This window comes from Ailuropoda melanoleuca, chromosome 10 (assembly GCF_002007445.2).
Source record: "Ailuropoda melanoleuca isolate Jingjing chromosome 10, ASM200744v2, whole genome shotgun sequence".
Classification (NCBI taxonomy): domain Eukaryota; kingdom Metazoa; phylum Chordata; class Mammalia; order Carnivora; family Ursidae; genus Ailuropoda; species Ailuropoda melanoleuca.
This window is the reverse complement of record NC_048227.1, coordinates 36,892,139-36,909,954: the sequence shown is the minus strand read 5'-3', so window position 1 is coordinate 36,909,954 and position 17,816 is coordinate 36,892,139. Positions and strand designations below refer to the sequence as shown.

General features: G+C 59.8%; 1 protein-coding gene across 1 annotated transcript in view; it reads right to left on the bottom strand.

The window, feature by feature from the left end:
- Positions 1–17,388, bottom strand: part of ABCA3 (ATP binding cassette subfamily A member 3) — a 32,512-nt gene extending 15,124 nt beyond the window's left edge. The window contains exons 1-17 of the mRNA XM_034670576.1: positions 16,249–17,388; positions 15,074–15,292; positions 14,219–14,317; positions 13,840–14,104; positions 12,890–13,017; positions 12,061–12,226; positions 9,643–9,902; positions 7,527–7,643; positions 7,181–7,301; positions 5,650–5,823; positions 4,209–4,390; positions 3,245–3,388; positions 2,613–2,742; positions 2,253–2,407; positions 1,825–1,980; positions 1,461–1,671; positions 478–628 (exon numbers count right to left, since the gene is read on the bottom strand). Coding sequence (XP_034526467.1) covers positions 478–628; positions 1,461–1,671; positions 1,825–1,980; positions 2,253–2,407; positions 2,613–2,742; positions 3,245–3,388; positions 4,209–4,390; positions 5,650–5,823; positions 7,181–7,301; positions 7,527–7,643; positions 9,643–9,902; positions 12,061–12,226; positions 12,890–13,017; positions 13,840–14,104; positions 14,219–14,272 — 2,414 coding nt within the window. The 5' untranslated portion in view covers positions 14,273–14,317; positions 15,074–15,292; positions 16,249–17,388. The remainder of the gene's footprint in view (positions 1–477; positions 629–1,460; positions 1,672–1,824; positions 1,981–2,252; positions 2,408–2,612; positions 2,743–3,244; positions 3,389–4,208; positions 4,391–5,649; positions 5,824–7,180; positions 7,302–7,526; positions 7,644–9,642; positions 9,903–12,060; positions 12,227–12,889; positions 13,018–13,839; positions 14,105–14,218; positions 14,318–15,073; positions 15,293–16,248) is intronic.
- Between the last annotated feature and the right edge of the window lie 428 nt (positions 17,389–17,816).

Genomic DNA, 17,816 nt, shown 5'->3' with positions numbered 1-17,816 from the left:
GCTGATGAAGTCATGGTGTGACCGGGTCCAGGAACCCTGTGAATTTATGAAACCCACACCAGTCAGCTGGGCTCGTAGCAAGATTAAATGTACTTTCCACAATTACACCCCACAGTTTCTGAATGTGAACACAGAGTTTGGTTGTCACCCCCACACCAGGGGTCTGCAGGGCTCCGAGCCTGATCCCAGGGGGGCACACAAAGGCACGATCCCACAGGAACTCGGAGCGGCGGCTGTGCGTGCCTGACCCGGGGTTGGGGGCAGCACACACTCTCCTCCGGGTATAGGAAGGTCACAGGCTCCGTGGCACTGGGAGGCCTGCCTGCCGGGCCCAGCAAGCTGGTTCGCCCTGTGCCGTCACAGGCCCCCGCGGGCCGAGCCTGACAGGGACAAGGAGGGCGGACTCTAAGCCTGGAGCCCCTGAGGCCCACGGTACCCCTGCTCTGGCCCATGCCAGTGCCGCCCCGGGACGCGCACCTGTGCGTGCTCTCCTTGGGGAGGATGAAGGACAGCTCTGCGCCAGCTCTGCTCTCCAGCGTGGCACTGGGAACATGGTGCTGCACCAGCCGGGAGATGGCCTCGGGGTTGCAGTGAGGCTCCTTCACCAGCGTCATGTGGTAGCCCGCACCTGGACACCGAGGAGCCCCACATGATGCCATCTCCCATGCAGCTGTCTCCCCGGGCCCCCGGTGAAGGCAGGCTTGTGGAGAAGTGTCCAGAGAGTGGGGGGAATGCACCCTGGAGCCCCTGGGCGCCCACTGTCCTGAGGGCCTGGCTTTCCAGCCCCCAGCTGGGCAGAGATGCCGGTGGACTTGGGGAGGGGTTTGCTGCAGGGTAAGGACGTGAGGCCCAAGCAGGGCTCTGGACTCCAGACTCCAAGTCTCAGAGGCTGTGGCAGGAACTGTCTCTGAGACCTGTGCTCCCTGCTCTCTCCACAAGGGAGCCCCGGGGAAGACGACGCCTTCTCTCCAGCCTCCCTCCAGCCTGAGGGGGAAGCTGTAGGAACGAGGTGCGCAACTCCCAGGGTGTCTGAGGAGGGGAGCTCGGCTTCTGTCTTTGCTCTCCCCTGTGGGCAGGACCTGGGTGGACCTGCCACGGTAGACTGTGTGGGACTGTGAGCTGCCCTCGAGAAAGGAAGCCATGCTCACGTGGCAAACCACGCACTACCCACCGGCCCTGGACTGTGCCACAGGCCGCTGGCTTAAGAGCGTCTGTGCTATCGAGCGTGGTCTCTCCAAGGACACCACTGGTCTCTGTGGCCTCAGCTGGTGCTTGCTGCTCTTCTCTTCCCTGGGCACAGCTGGACGTCATCCTAACCAGCTGGAGACTGTCTGCTCCTCGCTCCCTCCTCCTGTCGCAGCCCCTCTCCTGGCCTCAGGGGCCCTCGGGGAAGCGAACCGCCCCCAGGCCAGGGACGGGGCCCCGTGGGGAAGGGAGGCAGGCCCGCCGGGGCCGCTCACCATACTTCTGCTTGAGGAACAGCGAGGACCCGCAGCACTGCAGCTCCCCCTTGGCCATGATGGCCACGCGGTCCCCCAGCAGGTCAGCCTCGTCCATGAAGTGCGTGGTCAGCAGCACGGTGCGGTCGCTTTTGTGCTGCTGCAGGAGGTCCCAGATGGCCCTCCTGGAGATGGCGTCCATGCCCGAGGTGGGCTCGTCCAGCATCAGCACCTGAAGGCAGAGCGGCGGCCGCTGGGGGTGGCAAAGCCATGTCTCGGGCCCAGGCTGGCTGTGCGGGAGGCCCCTGCTCTGCAGGCGTCCAGGGCCACAGCCAGCCCGTGCGCGTGTACCCTGCCCCCCTCCCCCGGCCTCCTGCCCGCATACCTTGGAGCCCGCTATGAGGGCGATGCCGATGGAGAGCTTACGCTTCATGCCGCCGCTCAGGAAACGGCTCAGCGAGTCCTGCTTGTCCTCCAGACTGAGGACGTGCAGCATCCGCTGGACTTCCTCGGGGCACTTCTGGCGGGACAAGCCCTTCAGCTGCAACAGTGGGGACGGAGAGGTCCGGCAGGGGCTCCTGCTGGGAGGCTGGCCCGTCCAGTCCACGAGGAGCCTGGCCTCAGTGTTGTCCCTTTCCCTCTGTGAGCTGCACCTGGTGCCCTGACGTCCCTCCCTGCCTCCCACTGCAGATCTGCGAAGGCTGCTCAGAGTGGGTTCTGTTTGCTGGGAGGCTGAGGGCTCATGCCCTGGGGTGCAAGCACGCAGGCCACAGAACCACCATGTGACCTGAGTCCGCTCAGCCGCTGGCTCACCTGTGCGTAGAAATACAAGTGCTCTGCTACGGTCAGGTTGTCGAACAGCACATCGTGCTGAGGGCACAGGCCCAGGCTCTTGCGGATCTGAACCATGTCTTGTGAAATCTCATACCCGTTGATATACGCCCGTCCGCTGGTTGGGGGAAAGAGACCTAGGGCCAAGCAGAAGACCCAGAGATGTGAGTTCAGCATGGACACTCCACTGCTCGGCACGAGAGCAGCCCAGGTCGCGTTCACGCGGCTTTGCTTCATTCTACCGAGCACCCTGGCTGTGAGGTTGCCAGCGAGCCTGCTCCCGCCTCGGTGGGTGAGCAGGCCTGCGGCAAGGCTGCCAGAGCAGAGGCTGCGGCCCCTCACCCGTGAGCATGGAGAGGGTGGTGGTCTTCCCCGCGCCGTTGTGGCCTAGCAGCACCGTGATCTGCCCCTCATACAGGTTTAGGTTCAAGTCTCTGACGGCCGCCTTGCCCTTGTTCCCCACTCTGAACACCTGCAGCAAAGACAGAGGGCACCCTGGACTGCAGGCCCCGCGCCCAACTGCCCTCCGGAATGCCCACCCAGAGTGTCTCAGGAGCCCATGTCCAGCATCGCCAGTCAGTGCAGAGGTGGGAATTTCTGGCAGAGGCTGACTGGAGGCCATGCCACTCCCCGCCGCTCTCAGCTTCTCCTCCCCCCCACGCCCCGGGGCAGGTCCCCAACATCCGTCCCCCGTGCAGTGAGCACAGCAAGCGTTTGCTGCAAAGCTAACGGGAGGTTTAGTCCGGGTGGTGTGTGTTGCTGACTCAAGCCTGAGTCCCTGGGGACCTGGGGATGGAGCCTGGGGAGCGGTCAGTGCCCAGAAAGCTGGTCAGAGAACAGCCAAGGGGGTCCTGGGAGGCAACAAGGCCTGGGGGATAGTCACTGGCTTGGAGAGAGCCCTGGGGAAGGTGGCAGGTGTCATGCCCTGTGGCATGGGAGGTCCCCATCCCCACCCAGCCCACGGGGTGTGGCACCTTGGTCACATGCTTGATCTTGATCCCGGCCACCAGGTCCTCTGGCTCAGCCTCAAAGTACTCCGTTCTGAGCGCTTTCTCTGGGTCATCGTCTTCCTCTTCTTTTCCTAAGACCGTCCGCGGGTGCCCGCACCAGTATGAGGGCTAGGGTGGAAATCAGATGGTCTTGAGTAGCTGGCCCGTGCTGGTTCATTTTGTGTGTGATGAACAGCGACCCATTCACGGACACGCTGAATACACAGCAGAGGCCCTCAGCTCGGCGTGGCCTGAGGCCACGAAATGGCCCAAGGGCACGTGGCTCCTCCCTCCTCTCCCTGGGAAGGCTCAGACCCTCTTTCCTGACCTGCCGCCTGGGCACACAGTCCCTGGCGGGCTTACCCAGAATGCAGACAACATAATCCAACAAAGTAAAAGAAAACTTACAAATGCGTATAGGTAAAAATCTAAAAGTATATTTATAAACAGATCCACAGGCTTATATTTAAGATCGCTAAGTTAGGTTAAAAAACAAACAAGTTTCAGGCATCTTTACAGCACTGTCGCCTTTCCATAAACACAAGCACACGTACATGATATGCGCATGCATAGAAAAACAATCCAAAGGGCTACACACCACAGGGTCAGCCCAGTTCATCTCTGGTAACGGGATTGTGCTGGGATCATTTTTACGAGAGGCTGTATAACTTTGTAGGCAGAAAAGCCACAAGGGTATTTGTCTGAGAGGAGGCTGGGGGTGGGGTGTGCAGGTCCCGTGATGGCAGAGTGAGCCCCTTCTCACAGACCCTGGAGTGCAGGGCTCATCTCGGCCAGTGGAGGGTCTCAGGGCCTTGGGGACACACGGCTCACTGACCACACACGGGACAGGTTCACGTGGCAGGGACTGGAGGGGTCCGGGGCGTGGGCAGAGGGCACCTCTACCCCCACGGAGGTGGCCAGAGCGTGGCACAGGGCCGTCAGAACTCACCATGATGAAGAAGTACCAGGGCTGGGGTACGCCAAACTGCCCTGGGAGCACGGCCTCCACGTACCAGGTCACCAGGCCATAGAGGATGGAGTCCAGCAGCAGCATGCCCAGCACTTGCCCGAAGGAGAAGTCGTCGTCCACATTGACAGGACTCAGGAGGTCTCGCCACTGGACGCCCACACCTGGAAGACACAGCGCGACCTCCGTGCTCGTCCTCATGTGTCTATGTACACGGTACATGTATGCACACGCACAAACACACAGGTATGTATATACGATTCAGGGAAGGCCCACACGAATAGTGTATGGTTAGTACAAATCTTTCCAAAAAATAGAAGCACTCGAGACATGTATCAAGCTCCACAGGTCTTGCCTTCCATCTGGTTTGAAACACCGCAGTCCAAATGGCCTCCGCGTGGCCAGCTACCCTCTACTGGCTCCCAGTGGCTGTGCTCTGGCTTTGGTCACTTTCAAGCAACTAGAAGTTTGTTTGTTTTAGGGGCGCCTGGGTGGCACAGCGATTAAGCGTCTGCCTTCGGCTCAGGGCGTGATCCCGGCGTTGTGGGATCGAGCCCCACATCAGGCTCCTCCGCAATGAGCCTGCTTCTTCCTCTCCCACTCCCCCTGCTTGTGTTCCCTCTCTCGCTGGCTGTCTCTATCTCTGTCAAATAAATAAATAAAATCTTAAAAAAAAAAAGAAGTTTGTTTGTTTTAAGTAAAATCAGCATAGAACTTTGAAGACCAAGAGCTGCCCTGCAGTTAGCTGCTTCTTGGTGAACGGCTTTTAAGAAAGTATTTGAACCCTGGAAGGGGCAGTGCATTGAAAAAGTCTACGTCGATCACACTGGTAAACACAGAAACACAGATGTTTAAAGGCCAAAGTGCAAGAACACCCTATCACGGGAGAAAACAACTCTAATGAAAGATAAGGCCACGCGGATGATCCACGGCCTCCGTCCTCCCACAGACCCGCGCTAGGAAACCACAACAGCTAGGACTATGAGACACGAGACCATGAGACCACACAGCCCGAGACAGAGAGCCCTGGCAGCACAGGGCCCAGCGCCCACAGACGGGCAGGTCCGTCCCCCACAGCTTCTGTCACGCTCACCCTCCTGCCTCCTCTTAGCTGTGACAGCCCCACCTGCCTCTCCAAGGTCCTCCTGGGAGCACACCAACCAGCAGGTGGGCTTTAAGGGTCAAACTGGGGCCTCTCCACCCTTCAGAGAAGCAGGCTTGACCGCACCCTTGAAACCGAGCAGGTGGCCCATGTGCCCAATAACATGTTTTATTCGACCCCTGTGATGTTTACAAAATCAGGAACTTTCACGAAAATCACGAAAACAGTTCTGGCCTGTGACTTGCTTCTCCCTCAGGCCCTGAGCACACTCTCTTAGTAACTCAGTTGGCAAGGGCTGCTCGTCAGAAGGAAGACACTCACCTTTCGCTTCAAATTTTCCTATGAGCTGGGCTCCCATCGCCATGGCAACATTGGACAGGAGACAGGAGAGCAGCTTCTGGCGGAGAGTCAGCCGGTTGTACCGGGGGGCAACGAAGAAGTACGGGGTGTAGGTGAAGAAGAACAGGAAGCCGCCTACGGCGGCCGCCATGTTGGCTACGGACGGAGAGAAGACACGGGTGCTGACTGCAGGCGGGAGCCTGGCTGCCCACCCCGCCTGGTGTCGGCCATCGCGTGGGGATGCGGGCCCGGGGGCTGGGGGACCCCAGGCTCGGCCTGCGGCCTCTCCTCTTCTCAGGGTGTACGCCTCACACCCACCAGGATGGCCACCATCCAAACACCCCCAAAGCGGAACTAGACGAGCGCTGCTGAGGTCGTGGGGCCCCCACGCGCCCTGGGCGGGAACATAACGTGGTGGCGTGGCTGTGGGAGACGGCCCGGCAACTCCTCCCCAACCACCGTGGGATCAGCACATGACCTGGCGATTCCACTTCTGGGCACGCCCTCCACAGAACAGCAGGGTCTCAGGAGGTGCTGCACGCTCGCGCTCACAGCAGCGTGACTCAAGGCGCTAAAGCGTGGAAGCACCCCACGTGCGTGTGGACGGGTGGGTGGACGAGCGAATGAGACCGTCCGCACAGCAGAGTGTCGCGCAGCCTTACGACACCTGCTCACTGACGGGGATGAGCCCCCAAGAAAGTAGGCTCAGCAAGAGAAGCCAGCCACCAAGGGACACGTACAGTGTGATTCCACTCATGGGAGCTACTTAGTGTGGCCATAGCCACAGAGACGGAAAGTGGATGGTGGGTGTCAGGGTTGGGGAGGGATGGCGAGTCGGTGTTTGGGGGGCAGAGCCTCGGTTTGGGAAGATGGAAGAGTTCTGGGGTGGGCGGTAGGGACGGTCATAGCACCGTGTGGACGTGCTTCCTGACACTCGACTGTGCGCTCAAGAACGGCGATGGTGGCCAACTGTTGGCTGTATTTTGCAGCAAGAGAAAAAGAATGAAGACACAGGACAAAGCGAGAGGCTCCAGTGGAGGTCTAGCGGAAGACAGTGACCACGACCGCTGAGCACAGACTCTGGTGAACGTGAGTGAGATCGCGTGGAACTGAAAGACGTGAGTCCTCAGACCAGAACGGCGGTAAAAAAAGAAACACCATACCTCCACTGGTGGTAGGCACACCTGTGGCCACAGTGTCAAAGTGCCACAGGGACACCTCTGTCCGTGGGGACATGCCCACCACAGGGACACGCCCACCGGCAGGGACAGGCCCACCCGCGGGGAGGCTAGGACACTATGCAGGTGGGAGAGCAGGGCTGGGACCGCTCTGCACACGCAGCGGAAGAGATGGAGCGGCCCCCCGCAGAGCTTCGGGAAAGAACGACTCAGGCGCCCCCCTGAGAGCAGAGCAGAGCACAGCCCCTCCAGCTTCGACTCCCCCGAAGGCAGGCGCTGGGTTTCCAGAGACGGGGGTCGCCGGGGCGCCCGCGGTCCTGGGGCAGGACACTCACCTTTGCTGAAGAAGGCGCTGACCATGAAACTGAAGGAGACGGAGGAGATGGCGAAGCACAGCAGGAAGACCAGCACCAGCGAGGGGTCGCTGTGAGTGAGCACCGCCACGTCCTTCTTCACCTGCGCCGCGGGGTGTCCCGTGGGCCGCACGGCCGTGGCGGGGGAGGTGGGGACAAAACCAGGGGGACCTTAACTGTTGCCGGCCCCAAAGGAGACTGGCGAGGGCGGGAGAAGGGCCGACTCACCCTGAAAGCCCTGAGCCGAGGCTGGGGCTGCCCAGGTGCTGCGGCGCCCCCGGCTCTCCCGTCCACGCGCCCACCACGCTCTCCGCGAGGCCACACTCACCGTGACGCAGAGGAGCAGGGTCACGAGGGAGACGGCCGCGAGCAGGAGCAGGAAGAACAGGAGGAACCAGGCGCTCCAATGCAGCCAGCTGCTGAGCCCCATCATGCGCATGTACTCCTGCGGAGAGAGCCGCACGCACGCGCTCGGATGGCGCCGCCCTGCCCGGAGCCTGTGCGTCCGTCCCGTGGATGCGCTGTCGCCCTCAGCCGGCAGGGAACCACAGCCCAAAGACCAGGACACACGCTCACCTCGTCTCCGTGTGCCATCATCCCTCGTCCTCCTCCTCCCTCTCCCCCATCTTAGGTACGGCCCCCCCCCAGGATGCCCGCCCCGCTCCCTGCTGGATCAGCCCACCTTGCCCCTCACCCTGCGTGCTCCCCACCCTCCACTTAGATTCAATGTTCATTCAACATTCCGCCACGTTGGTTTTATCCACGAACCAGCGGGCATAAACCTTCACTTCTGAGCCATTTCACATCTGCTGCCAACCCTGTCCATGTCACACCACTGCACCACCACCATGTCCAGCACCCACACAGACAGCACCCCATCTCCTCTCCCGGCCCCATCACACCACTGCACCTCCGTCACGTCCAGCGTGCACACAGATAGCAGCCTGTCCCCTCTCCCGGCCCCCCCGTCCACGTCACACCACTGTACCACCAACACGTCTGGCACCCACGCAGACAGCACCCCATCTCCTCTCCTGGCCCCATCACACCACTGCAACCTCCGTCACGTCCAGCGTGCACACAGATAGCAGCCTGTCCCCTCTCCCGGCCCCCCTGTCCACGTCACACCACTGTACCACCAACACGTCTGGCACCCACGCAGACAGCACCCCATCTCCTCTCCTGGCCCCATCACACCACTGCACCTCCGTCACGTCCAGCGTGCACACAGATAGCAGCCTGTCCCCTCTCCCGGCCCCCCTGTCCACGTCACACCACTGTACCACCAACACGTCTGGCACCCACGCAGACAGCACCCCATCTCCTCTCCTGGCCCCATCACACCACTGCACCTCCGTCACGTCCAGCGTGCACACAGATAGCAGCCTGTCCCCTCTCCCGGCCCCCCTGTCCACGTCACACCACTGTACCACCAACACGTCTGGCACCCACGCAGACAGCACCCCATCTCCTCTCCTGGCCCCATCACACCACTGCACCTCCGTCACGTCCAGCGTGCACACAGATAGCAGCCTGTCCCCTCTCCCGGCCCCCCTGTCCACGTCACACCACTGTACCACCAACACGTCTGGCACCCACGCAGACAGCACCCCATCTCCTCTCCTGGCCCCATCACACCACTGCACCTCCGTCGTCCAGCGTGCACACAGACAGCACCCTGTCCCCTCTCCCGGCCCCCTCGTCCACGTCACACCATTGCACTGCCGTCACGTCTGGCGCCCACGCAGACAACAGCCCGTCCCCTCTCCTGGCCCCCTTTTTGCGGCAGCTTACAAGCCCCCATGATCACACAAGTGGTGCCTCTGAGAATACGCTAAGTGTCACAGGCGCTGCCAAAGGAGGAGCTTCAAATAAAGTCTGGATGATTTCAGCAGTGTCGTCGGTGTGAGTTTATGGGTGACGCTCTCGTGCAGGTGTACTTCATTAAGACAAGGACACCTTCCATACTCCTTAACCCTCGTCCCACTGCGCCTGGTGGTGCAGACCTACGGCTGTGCTCGACCCGTGAGGAGCGAACCGGCCTTCTGCGCAGCCTTGAACTGAAATGCATGGCCTCTCTACGGTGGCTCTGTTCAGCAGATACTGGATGTGAGTGGTACGTAATTTAGAACTTTATAGTGGCCACAGAAAAAGTTAACAGGAACCGCTGAAATGAGTTTCAGTGCTGTATCCTGCCTGAGCCAGCACATCCGAACCGTGGTCTTCCCAACGTCTCACCAACACGTGGTGCTTTATCAGGGTTTTAAAGACCTGGATGCACCGGGCTGGATTTCACAGAAGCCGGAGATCGCTGGTGCCACGGTGGGCGCTCACCCCACGCCCGCTGCACCTGTGGATCAGCACCTGGGGTGTGGCTCCCCCGCCCCGTGGCACCGCGCCCACACCCAACCCGCGGACAGTGGGAGGCCGCGCCGAGCGGCTACCTTCAGCTTCCTCTCCTTCTCCTGCACGACGGCCCGGATGATGGTGAGCGAGCTGTGGGTGAAGCTCAGCACAAGCAGCAGGGGGACTTGGTACTGGACGGCGACCAGGAAGGGATCCGAGATAAACGGTGGGTAAGGGAACCTCTTCGCGGTCACCGTGAGCTTCTCGAACAGCCGGCGCGTGGAGGCATTGGCGTGGTACTGCATGATGGCCCTGTCCACCGCGTGCTGCACGGCCAGGAAGCCTTCACGGATGTACCCTGAGTGGGGAGCAACGGGAAAAGCCACGTCAAGCGGTCTGGTCGCTCATGGAGCCGTGTGCCCTGAGCCGTACCAGGGTCTCCCTCGTGGACAGGGCCATGGAACACCACCATCTAATGCCCTACGGGGGCCCCGGGCTTCTAGTTTGTAGGGGCCATCCTCATCTCTGACTCACGGCCCCTTCTCGCACCCCCAAGGCCAGCCAGGCGGCACCTGTCTGACCCTCTCTCCTGCCTCCCTCGTCCACTTTGGAGGACATCAGTGACCACATCGGGCCCCCCAGGATGATCAACAGTAATCCTGCTATCTTGAGGCCCACTGAGTAGAAGCCTTACTTCCATCCAGCCAAGCTAGCGCCTCGAAGGGAGGCAGGCATCACAGTCCGAAGACCGCTGCTCAGACCTTCGAGGGCTTTGTGTTCTCTGCTGGCCCTTTGTGACCCCCCTGCCATATGCTCTGCAATAGAATTCTGCCGGTGAGACAGGCCTGGGAAGAGTGACAGACTGGGGGTGAGGAATTCCAGTCCAGAGCCCGGCCTGCCACAGGGAGCCTAAGGAAGGAGTTGGCACAGCCTCAGGAGAGCAGAGGACAGAGAGGGGCACGTGGGTGCAGGCATCCTCGTCCATAAAATACAGTGATGTTTAAAATACCCAATGTCCTCTAACACGGAACTGCCAGCAGCCTGCGTCCCAGCCCCTAGAAGAGAAAAGCAGTACGACACCCCACCCCCACGTGGGGGTCACCAGGGCTCCCTCAAGTTCCAGACTTTTACAGCTGTGACAGCGGTAGGTGCTCAGGGAACGTCACCCGCTGCTGCACTGGGTTGGGGGTCAGTTCTTATCTTCACCATGGACCTGCTGCGCAGCCGGCCATGTCTCCATGGGACACCCAGGGCCACGGGGCCAGGGGAATGGAGTCCCACGGCGGCGAGGGGCAAGGCGGGGCTCGGGCCCACGTGCCGCGCTCCTGCAAGGCTCTGCCGCGTCAGCCTGGCTTGGTCATCACCACTGCTGTGGCTGCTCCGCGCTCTGAGGAGGGGAGCCATCACGTGTGGTCAACCACGCCCCCCCGCTGAGAGGTCTGTGACGGTAAGCAGGGGGAACACCTCCTGCAGGCAGATCTTCTCCCTCCTTCTGACTCCCTTCGGGGACCCTGTGGGTCTGACGTGTGGACACGGGGCTGGGGGCGCAAGCCAAGAGTGTGCTGTGGGCCTGGCCCACATCCCTGCCATGGCTCAGGGACCTTTGTGTGCTTGTAACTGGCGTGGACTAGCGAGTCTTCACCATAAAAAGATGTGGACCCTTGTCCTCGGCTGAAATGTTTTCCCCAGGCTCCTACTTGCTTTTCCTTTTTGGTCAAGTTTCACATTTGTACCTCGTGAAATCTGCTTCCAAACTTAGGAAAGTGTCCCCCAAAACAGGGGGACAGTCTCTCCAGCTGCTGGTCCCAGGCACCAGCGACAGTCTCTAAACACTGGCCGCAGCCTCCCTTCCTCCTGGCCGCCTGGGGCTCCATTTCAGGACGTTCCTGGTTCTTCCCACCAAAGCCTGAACACAGTATGTGTCCTGTGGACGTTGGAGTCCTGTGTTCTCTGCAACACCCTGCCACTGCCCGGGGCCCACAGAGGGGTCCCAGCTACTCCTTGCTCACCCCCAGCTCCATTCAGGAGGGCAGCCGTGCTTCGGAGGAGACGCACATGCGGAGTGCCTGCCCGGCCCTCACAGGACAGACCAACACGCATGCCGCCGAGGGGAACAACGAGCCACGAGCTGGCTTCGGAAAGCACCCCACTGGCACAAGCAGACCCCGGACAGTTGCTCCAGGAGCCCACAGGGCTCTCGAAGCCCATACAACTGTGCACAGAAAGGATGGGGAGGGAAGGAAGTGTGAGGCCACACCCGTGGACGTGACACCAACTGCGGCCTCTTCAAGACTGCGGCACAGAGGTTTCCTTCACGAGCGCGTCCTCGGGGACAGCGCCTCTGCGGACCTAGGAGTGTTTTAACCCATCCGAGCCAGCTTTCCCAGATGCTTCCTTCCCTCTACCGGACCAAGACCAAACAGCCCTAAAGGAGCATTTCTGTGGAGAGACGTGAGGTGGGGCCCCGCGACGATCCCCGTCAGCCATGGGAAGGGGATGCGGCCGTGGCTTCTCACCAGGTTCTCCGCCGTCGGGGGACGCGGGCTCCCGTGGCCCTGGGTTTGGGAAAAGTGGGAAGAGGGAAGTGGTGTGCCATCCCTCCGTCTCTTTCAGGAAAAAAGAGCCAGTTTGGGTCCACATGTAGTTTCTTCGTGTGTAGCTGAACCGTAAGTGGTATTTCACCTACGGGAACAGAGAGAAAACCACCTGCTCTGAGGGATCCAGACAGAGAAGCAAATATCATGTCCAACGAGAGACAGTTTAGGGGCTTGTTACTGTGAACTCCGCACCCCCACAGTCCCCCACAACGTCCACGGGGTCCCGGAGCGTCACAGCAAGTAGCCCTGGCCTGGGCAGGGACGGGAGCCCTGTGGTGAGCCCCCAGGGTGCTGTCGCCAGCCCCGTCGTGCCGTCCACCTCCAGAACTCTGCGCCAGAGGTGTCCCTGAGCATCAGTGGAGAGTCCCCAAAATAACACTGGAGGAACTGGATCGCTTCTGGTCTTGATGCCATCAGGCAGGAAGACTGCTTGTGTTTTAAATATCTAACCGAAATTCTGCTGCCGCTGTGCGGAAGTCCCACGTGTCCGCTCCGCCCCCCCCAACGGTGCACCGGGGACACGTGGGAGGACTAAGGGTCTGCAGCGGGCGGCCGCCCGCCCTCTCTAGGCTTCCCCAGAGGCGCTGGCCCGACGGGCTAGAGGAGCACCAGAGTGCCCTCGGCGAGGACCTGCACCGCGATGCCGGCCCCACAGTGAAGCCAGGCATTGCCTCGCAGGTGGGCAGAGCGCCTTCACAGGCTGGGCTGGTTCGGGAGGGAGAGGGGCTCTGCGGGGCGGGGTCCTCACCGCCAGCGGCAGGGGCTCCCCGCTGTGGTTGAAGGTGTGCTCGAACACCACAGCGGCCAGCACGTTGGAGGAGCGGTTGTCGTACCGGATGTAGTCCTCAAAGTCCTTCTCCGAGGGAAAGCCGCGAGCTGTGGGAGAGCAGCAAGTTGCCCGAGTACCTGTTCTACTTGGAAATTGGGCCCTTTCGGGTCATTTTCAGTAAAAAACTGCAAATGTCCAGGTTTCTCTAGGGCTTTACACCCCTGTCCTCAGAGTCCAGAAGGCTTTCGTGGGGGGCAGAGAGACTGGCTGCCGCAGGGACGGGCGGCACCCTGCTATCAGGGCAGCGGCGTTTCTGGGGAGAGCTGGAGGCAGGGCTGGTCTGCGCCTTCCGGGGACGGCCTCCCTGCATGGGGTGGCCTCTGTCTCAGGCCACGTGGGGTGTCGTGAAGATTGGAGTGGACACTAATGTCATGTGTCACACGGCTTCTCTATCACCAGACCCCACGCCATGTTAAGGGCTTCCCCATCATCGCTCCGTGTGGGCCAAGGCTCCCCCGAGCATGTACCACATGGCGTTCAACAGGCCATGGGTGGCAGACGCCAAAGAAGAGGTGGGAAAAGCGATAACGCTTTTCATCCTGGAAGCAAAGAGTGAGGCAAGTGGACAGGTGTGTGTACTGGGCGTGTCCCTCAACAGGTTTCTCAATGCCTCTTTCTAGAACTGTCCTCCCCAAACCGCATCCCAGGAAAGCCTCTGGCACGGCCCATGGAATTCCAGAGCTGTCCCCACCGTGAAACGTCGGCAGCGACTCCAGGGCCCAAGCTGCTGCAGTCGTCACCCACGTGGCTCCCCTCGGCCCTCAGAGCCTGGTCCCCAATTTATAATGCACGACCCACCAATGAGGGCAGATGCTCACCCAGGTTCGTCCCCCAGAGCCGGGCAGGAGGGGACCCAGAGGACACCTCACCTCTCATGTTGATGACCAGTGTCCTCCGCGCCATCTCCGTGACGGTCCTGACGGCGTCGCTCTGGGACGGGATGTAGGCAAGCTCCCAGGTGTCACCCGGAGGGGGAAAGCTGAAGAAAAGGGGCAGCTCCTGGATGGACTGGCCGGGGTAGATGGTGGCATTGGGCACGTTTTCCGACTGGATCTTCAAGCGGAGCCAGATCAGGATCCCAGAAAACAGCAGGGGCAGGAAGAGCTCCAGGACGGTCACCAGGACTTTGCGCTTCTGCAAGGGGAAGGGAAGGCACCGGCTGGGGGAGCGCGAGGCCGGCAGGGGTCACAGGGCCCTCCCTCGGGACACCCCTCCTGGGGCCAGGCGCACTGGGGCATGTGCGCCTACCTGCACGGTATAGTTCTTCCAGAGTAGGAGGGCCAGCTGCCTGAGCACGGCCATCTTCGGGCTGATCAGAAGGCCGGGAGTGCGGCTGCCACGGTGCACCTGGGATCCAGGATGGGAAACTCCCCTCAGACACAAGCCCTCCTCCCGCATCCCCACGTTCCGGCTGCCACCAGACAAAGATGCCAGCTCCGCTCCGTCCGCTCACGGAGAAAGCGCATTGCTAGGCAGTGGCCTCGTCCCCTCCCGAGACACACCCTCAGTGACACTCTCTATGGGCCACGTGCTGCTGGAGGGGCACTCATCCTGCAGTAAATGCCACGCAGGTGTCCCCTGTGGTCTGGATGAATGTGATGCCTCTCTGCGTATCCCCATCCTCTCTGCTCTCTGGCCACCCCGGCCACGGCCACGGCCACAGACTGACGAAAGCAGACTTGGCTGGCAGAGAGCTGCAGGGCGGGGAGGAGAGGCCCAGAAGGGGGCCCCCGTCGGCCTCGCTGACCTGGGGGACAGGATGCAGTAGGCAGACACGTGGGTGGAACGATGGCCCTCGCTCTCCTACCATGAGCCCTCAGGACCAGTTTTTCCTGCTTTAACCATGAGTGCTGGTATGTGGCCTCCACGTGACAGCGGTCACTTTCCTCCAGAGGAAATCTGCCCCATGTCACGTAGGAGCATTATGCTTAAACCTGGCACATATGGCCGCACAGCACTGCTGAGAGGCTGTCGTACGTGAGACCTGGCAGAAAGGAGAGCAGGGGGTTTCTAAAGGTCTCCTTCCAACGGGGGGAAATGCATTTCCCTAGACTTCTAGTGTGAGCGGCAGAGACCGGAGCCCAGCGTGCATGAGACACTCACCTCCTGCAGAAGGTGGTGGTCTGAATGAGCTCAGGCGGACCCCACGGTGCCCAGGACACGGTAGCACCGCGTTCTGGAGGCTGCGGGCACGAAGGCGGGGGGCGGACTGGGCTGCGCCCACCCAGGGTGGGCACGTGGGCAGCAGGGGTGGAGGGAGCCCTGAGAGCTCTGCGGTGGCGAGGACGCAGGGGGTGGGAGAGGCCCCTGGTGCTCACGGTCCTGCAAGTGGGGAGAAGCCTGTGTGACGCATGCGGGAAGTTCTGAGCCCAGTGAACCGGCTCCACATACGGGCGGATGCAGCCCCCCCTGCCCCCCCGCCCCGCCGCCAAGGAGGTCGAAAGCACAAGCCCTCAGACAAACGCCCCCTAGTGAACGCACGCACGCACACATGCACGCTGGCAGCATGGCCTGGAGGACCCGCCTTGAGACCCTGCACGTGGAGTGTCTTCTCACAAAGGCCAACTTTACATTGGGCCTCAACCCGTTGAAAGTCATTTCTACTAAAGCTCTTTTTAAAATTAAACTCGTACTTTTTTAGAAAAGATGTGACTGTCCATATCTGTCGGACGATAGTTACTCAAAATTCATGCTTTAAAGGGTACTCAGTGAACACTCGTAGAGAACACAGTTGCACGAAGTTATTTACAAGTTGACCTAAAATATGCTTTTAATTAACCACATGGTTAAAACATGAAGAGATTAAAGCCGAAACAGCATGAGGTGCTATTAAGTGGCAACTTAACAAATGATCCAAATTCTTTCAAAATTAACAAGGTGGAAAAAGTGTCATAAAATCAGCTCCAGACAGTTAATAAAAGAATATAAATAAAAGAATTAAAAAAAAATGAGACCCACGAGGGCCTGTGGTTTATAAAAGGTTTCCAAAAGTGGTTTAGGCCAAGAGGGGAAGGCAGTGCCTCCAGCAGGGCCTGCCACCCCCACGACTCAACCTGGCCTGGCCGGGGTGAACCTTCTTCCTCTCCCAAGAAGGGAATATAAAAAGGTCACGGTTCAAAGAAGTGTTCTGGTCAGACTTCAGGAGAAGTCTGGCCAAGAAAGGACACAGCCCCGTGCTTACTCCTGTCTCTCCGGCCCGAGGAGTGGGGAGGACAGAAAGACAGACTGACCACATCCCTACAGTCCCCACGAAACCGAGAGCAGCACCGTGCACTGACCTGGGTCCCAGGAGAGGCTCCTGGCTGCGGTCTCCCTCTGGGGCTATGGCAGAACTGGCCGGGAGGAGGAGGCTCTGTGACCAGGGCTCTGGGGTGGGGCCTGCGGGCCTCTCAAGTGCAGCGGGGTGACGGACGCCTCACGGGACATCAGGAGGGGCTCGGGACTCGCTGGCATGACTCTCCCAGCATCTCTGGGCAAAGGGAGGGCACTAGAGCATAATTTGGAAAATAATCAAAAAGCACCTCTCACCGAGTTAGAAAGTGAACAGTTGGGCAAAACAGCTTGCAAGTGTGTTACTTAAAACAGAGCAGATCTGGTAACAAAGAAATATGGATGCAGGGAAACAGAGACTGCAGGGTGGGTCTTTGTTCCCTCCTGATACGTGGAAATATGAGGAGCTTTCACGTTAGACACGCTCACCCAGCCCTGGCTTCTGCCATCACCACTCTTCCACAGATGAAGAAAGGAGGAGGAAGGACCCAGCCTGGCTCACATGGCAAGAAAGCCGCGAGCCAGGACGCGTTTCTAACCCTGTGTTGTCCTAACACTAGTAAAATCTTCATAAAATGGTATATATTGCTCCCACAACGTAACGTTAGAAATCAGAAAGAGAAAGTATTCCCTGAGCCCCTCCACCTCTGGAGGTATTTATCAGTCTCCCTCTAGCACCCGGCGGGCTGTCTCGTGCGTGCCCGGCTGCGTCCCAAGTCCCATCGAACGCCTCACTTGCGTCTGTTCTGTTTGAGCAGAAAGGAATTTAAAGGAGATTCCCAGAATTACAAAATCTGGACAACTTTTCTGGTTATGAAAGCAAATGTACACGAGGAAAGGAAGTTAAAAGTTCCTCAAAACACTCGACACTGAGGCACAGCGTCCCCAGAAGAGGCAGAGTCAGCCCCGTGCCTTCTACTCTAAGGCAAACACTCAAGTGGGGGCCACTTGCAGAGCCGCCTCCGCCCCACAAGAGCGGCTGAGAGCTTCCCCTCCAGGGCTCACTTCACTCCTCCAGGGACAGAGCCAGGAAGCGAAGGGAGAGGTTTGTTTTTTTTTTCTTCTACTAAAAGGCTTGTTTGCTTACTGTTAAAATATTAAACGTTACACAAAGTGTTGAGTGTTTTGGTGTTTGCTTTTTAGGTGAGCCACTGAATCGGTCCAGAGTGAGTGCATCCTGTGGTCTGTGGCCTGCTAGTTTCGGGGAGCTCTTGGGATGACACACAGGATTTCTCTAAGGAGGGCTTTTCCAGTAACGTTCATGAGTTTAAGAGCTATGGGTCGTGCCAGGTCGCAAACATCTGTGGCCGCTCGGGCGCATGCTGAGCCCGGACACCTTGGCTTCCTCGTCGGCGGTTTTTTTCATTCCGGGCTTGAATCTGTCATCTGCTGTCTATGTGCCCATGCAAAACAGGCTTTTACTTCAGCATACGTGGAAGAGAGCGGCGTTAATCTTCTAGAGAGGCAATCTCGAGGAGGCCTCAAGGCCAGCAAGTGGAAGCGGACAGGGCCCCGGTTCAGGGCACGCACCCTGTTATGTCATGAGTTCCCGTCACATCCCGAGCCCAGTGCATCT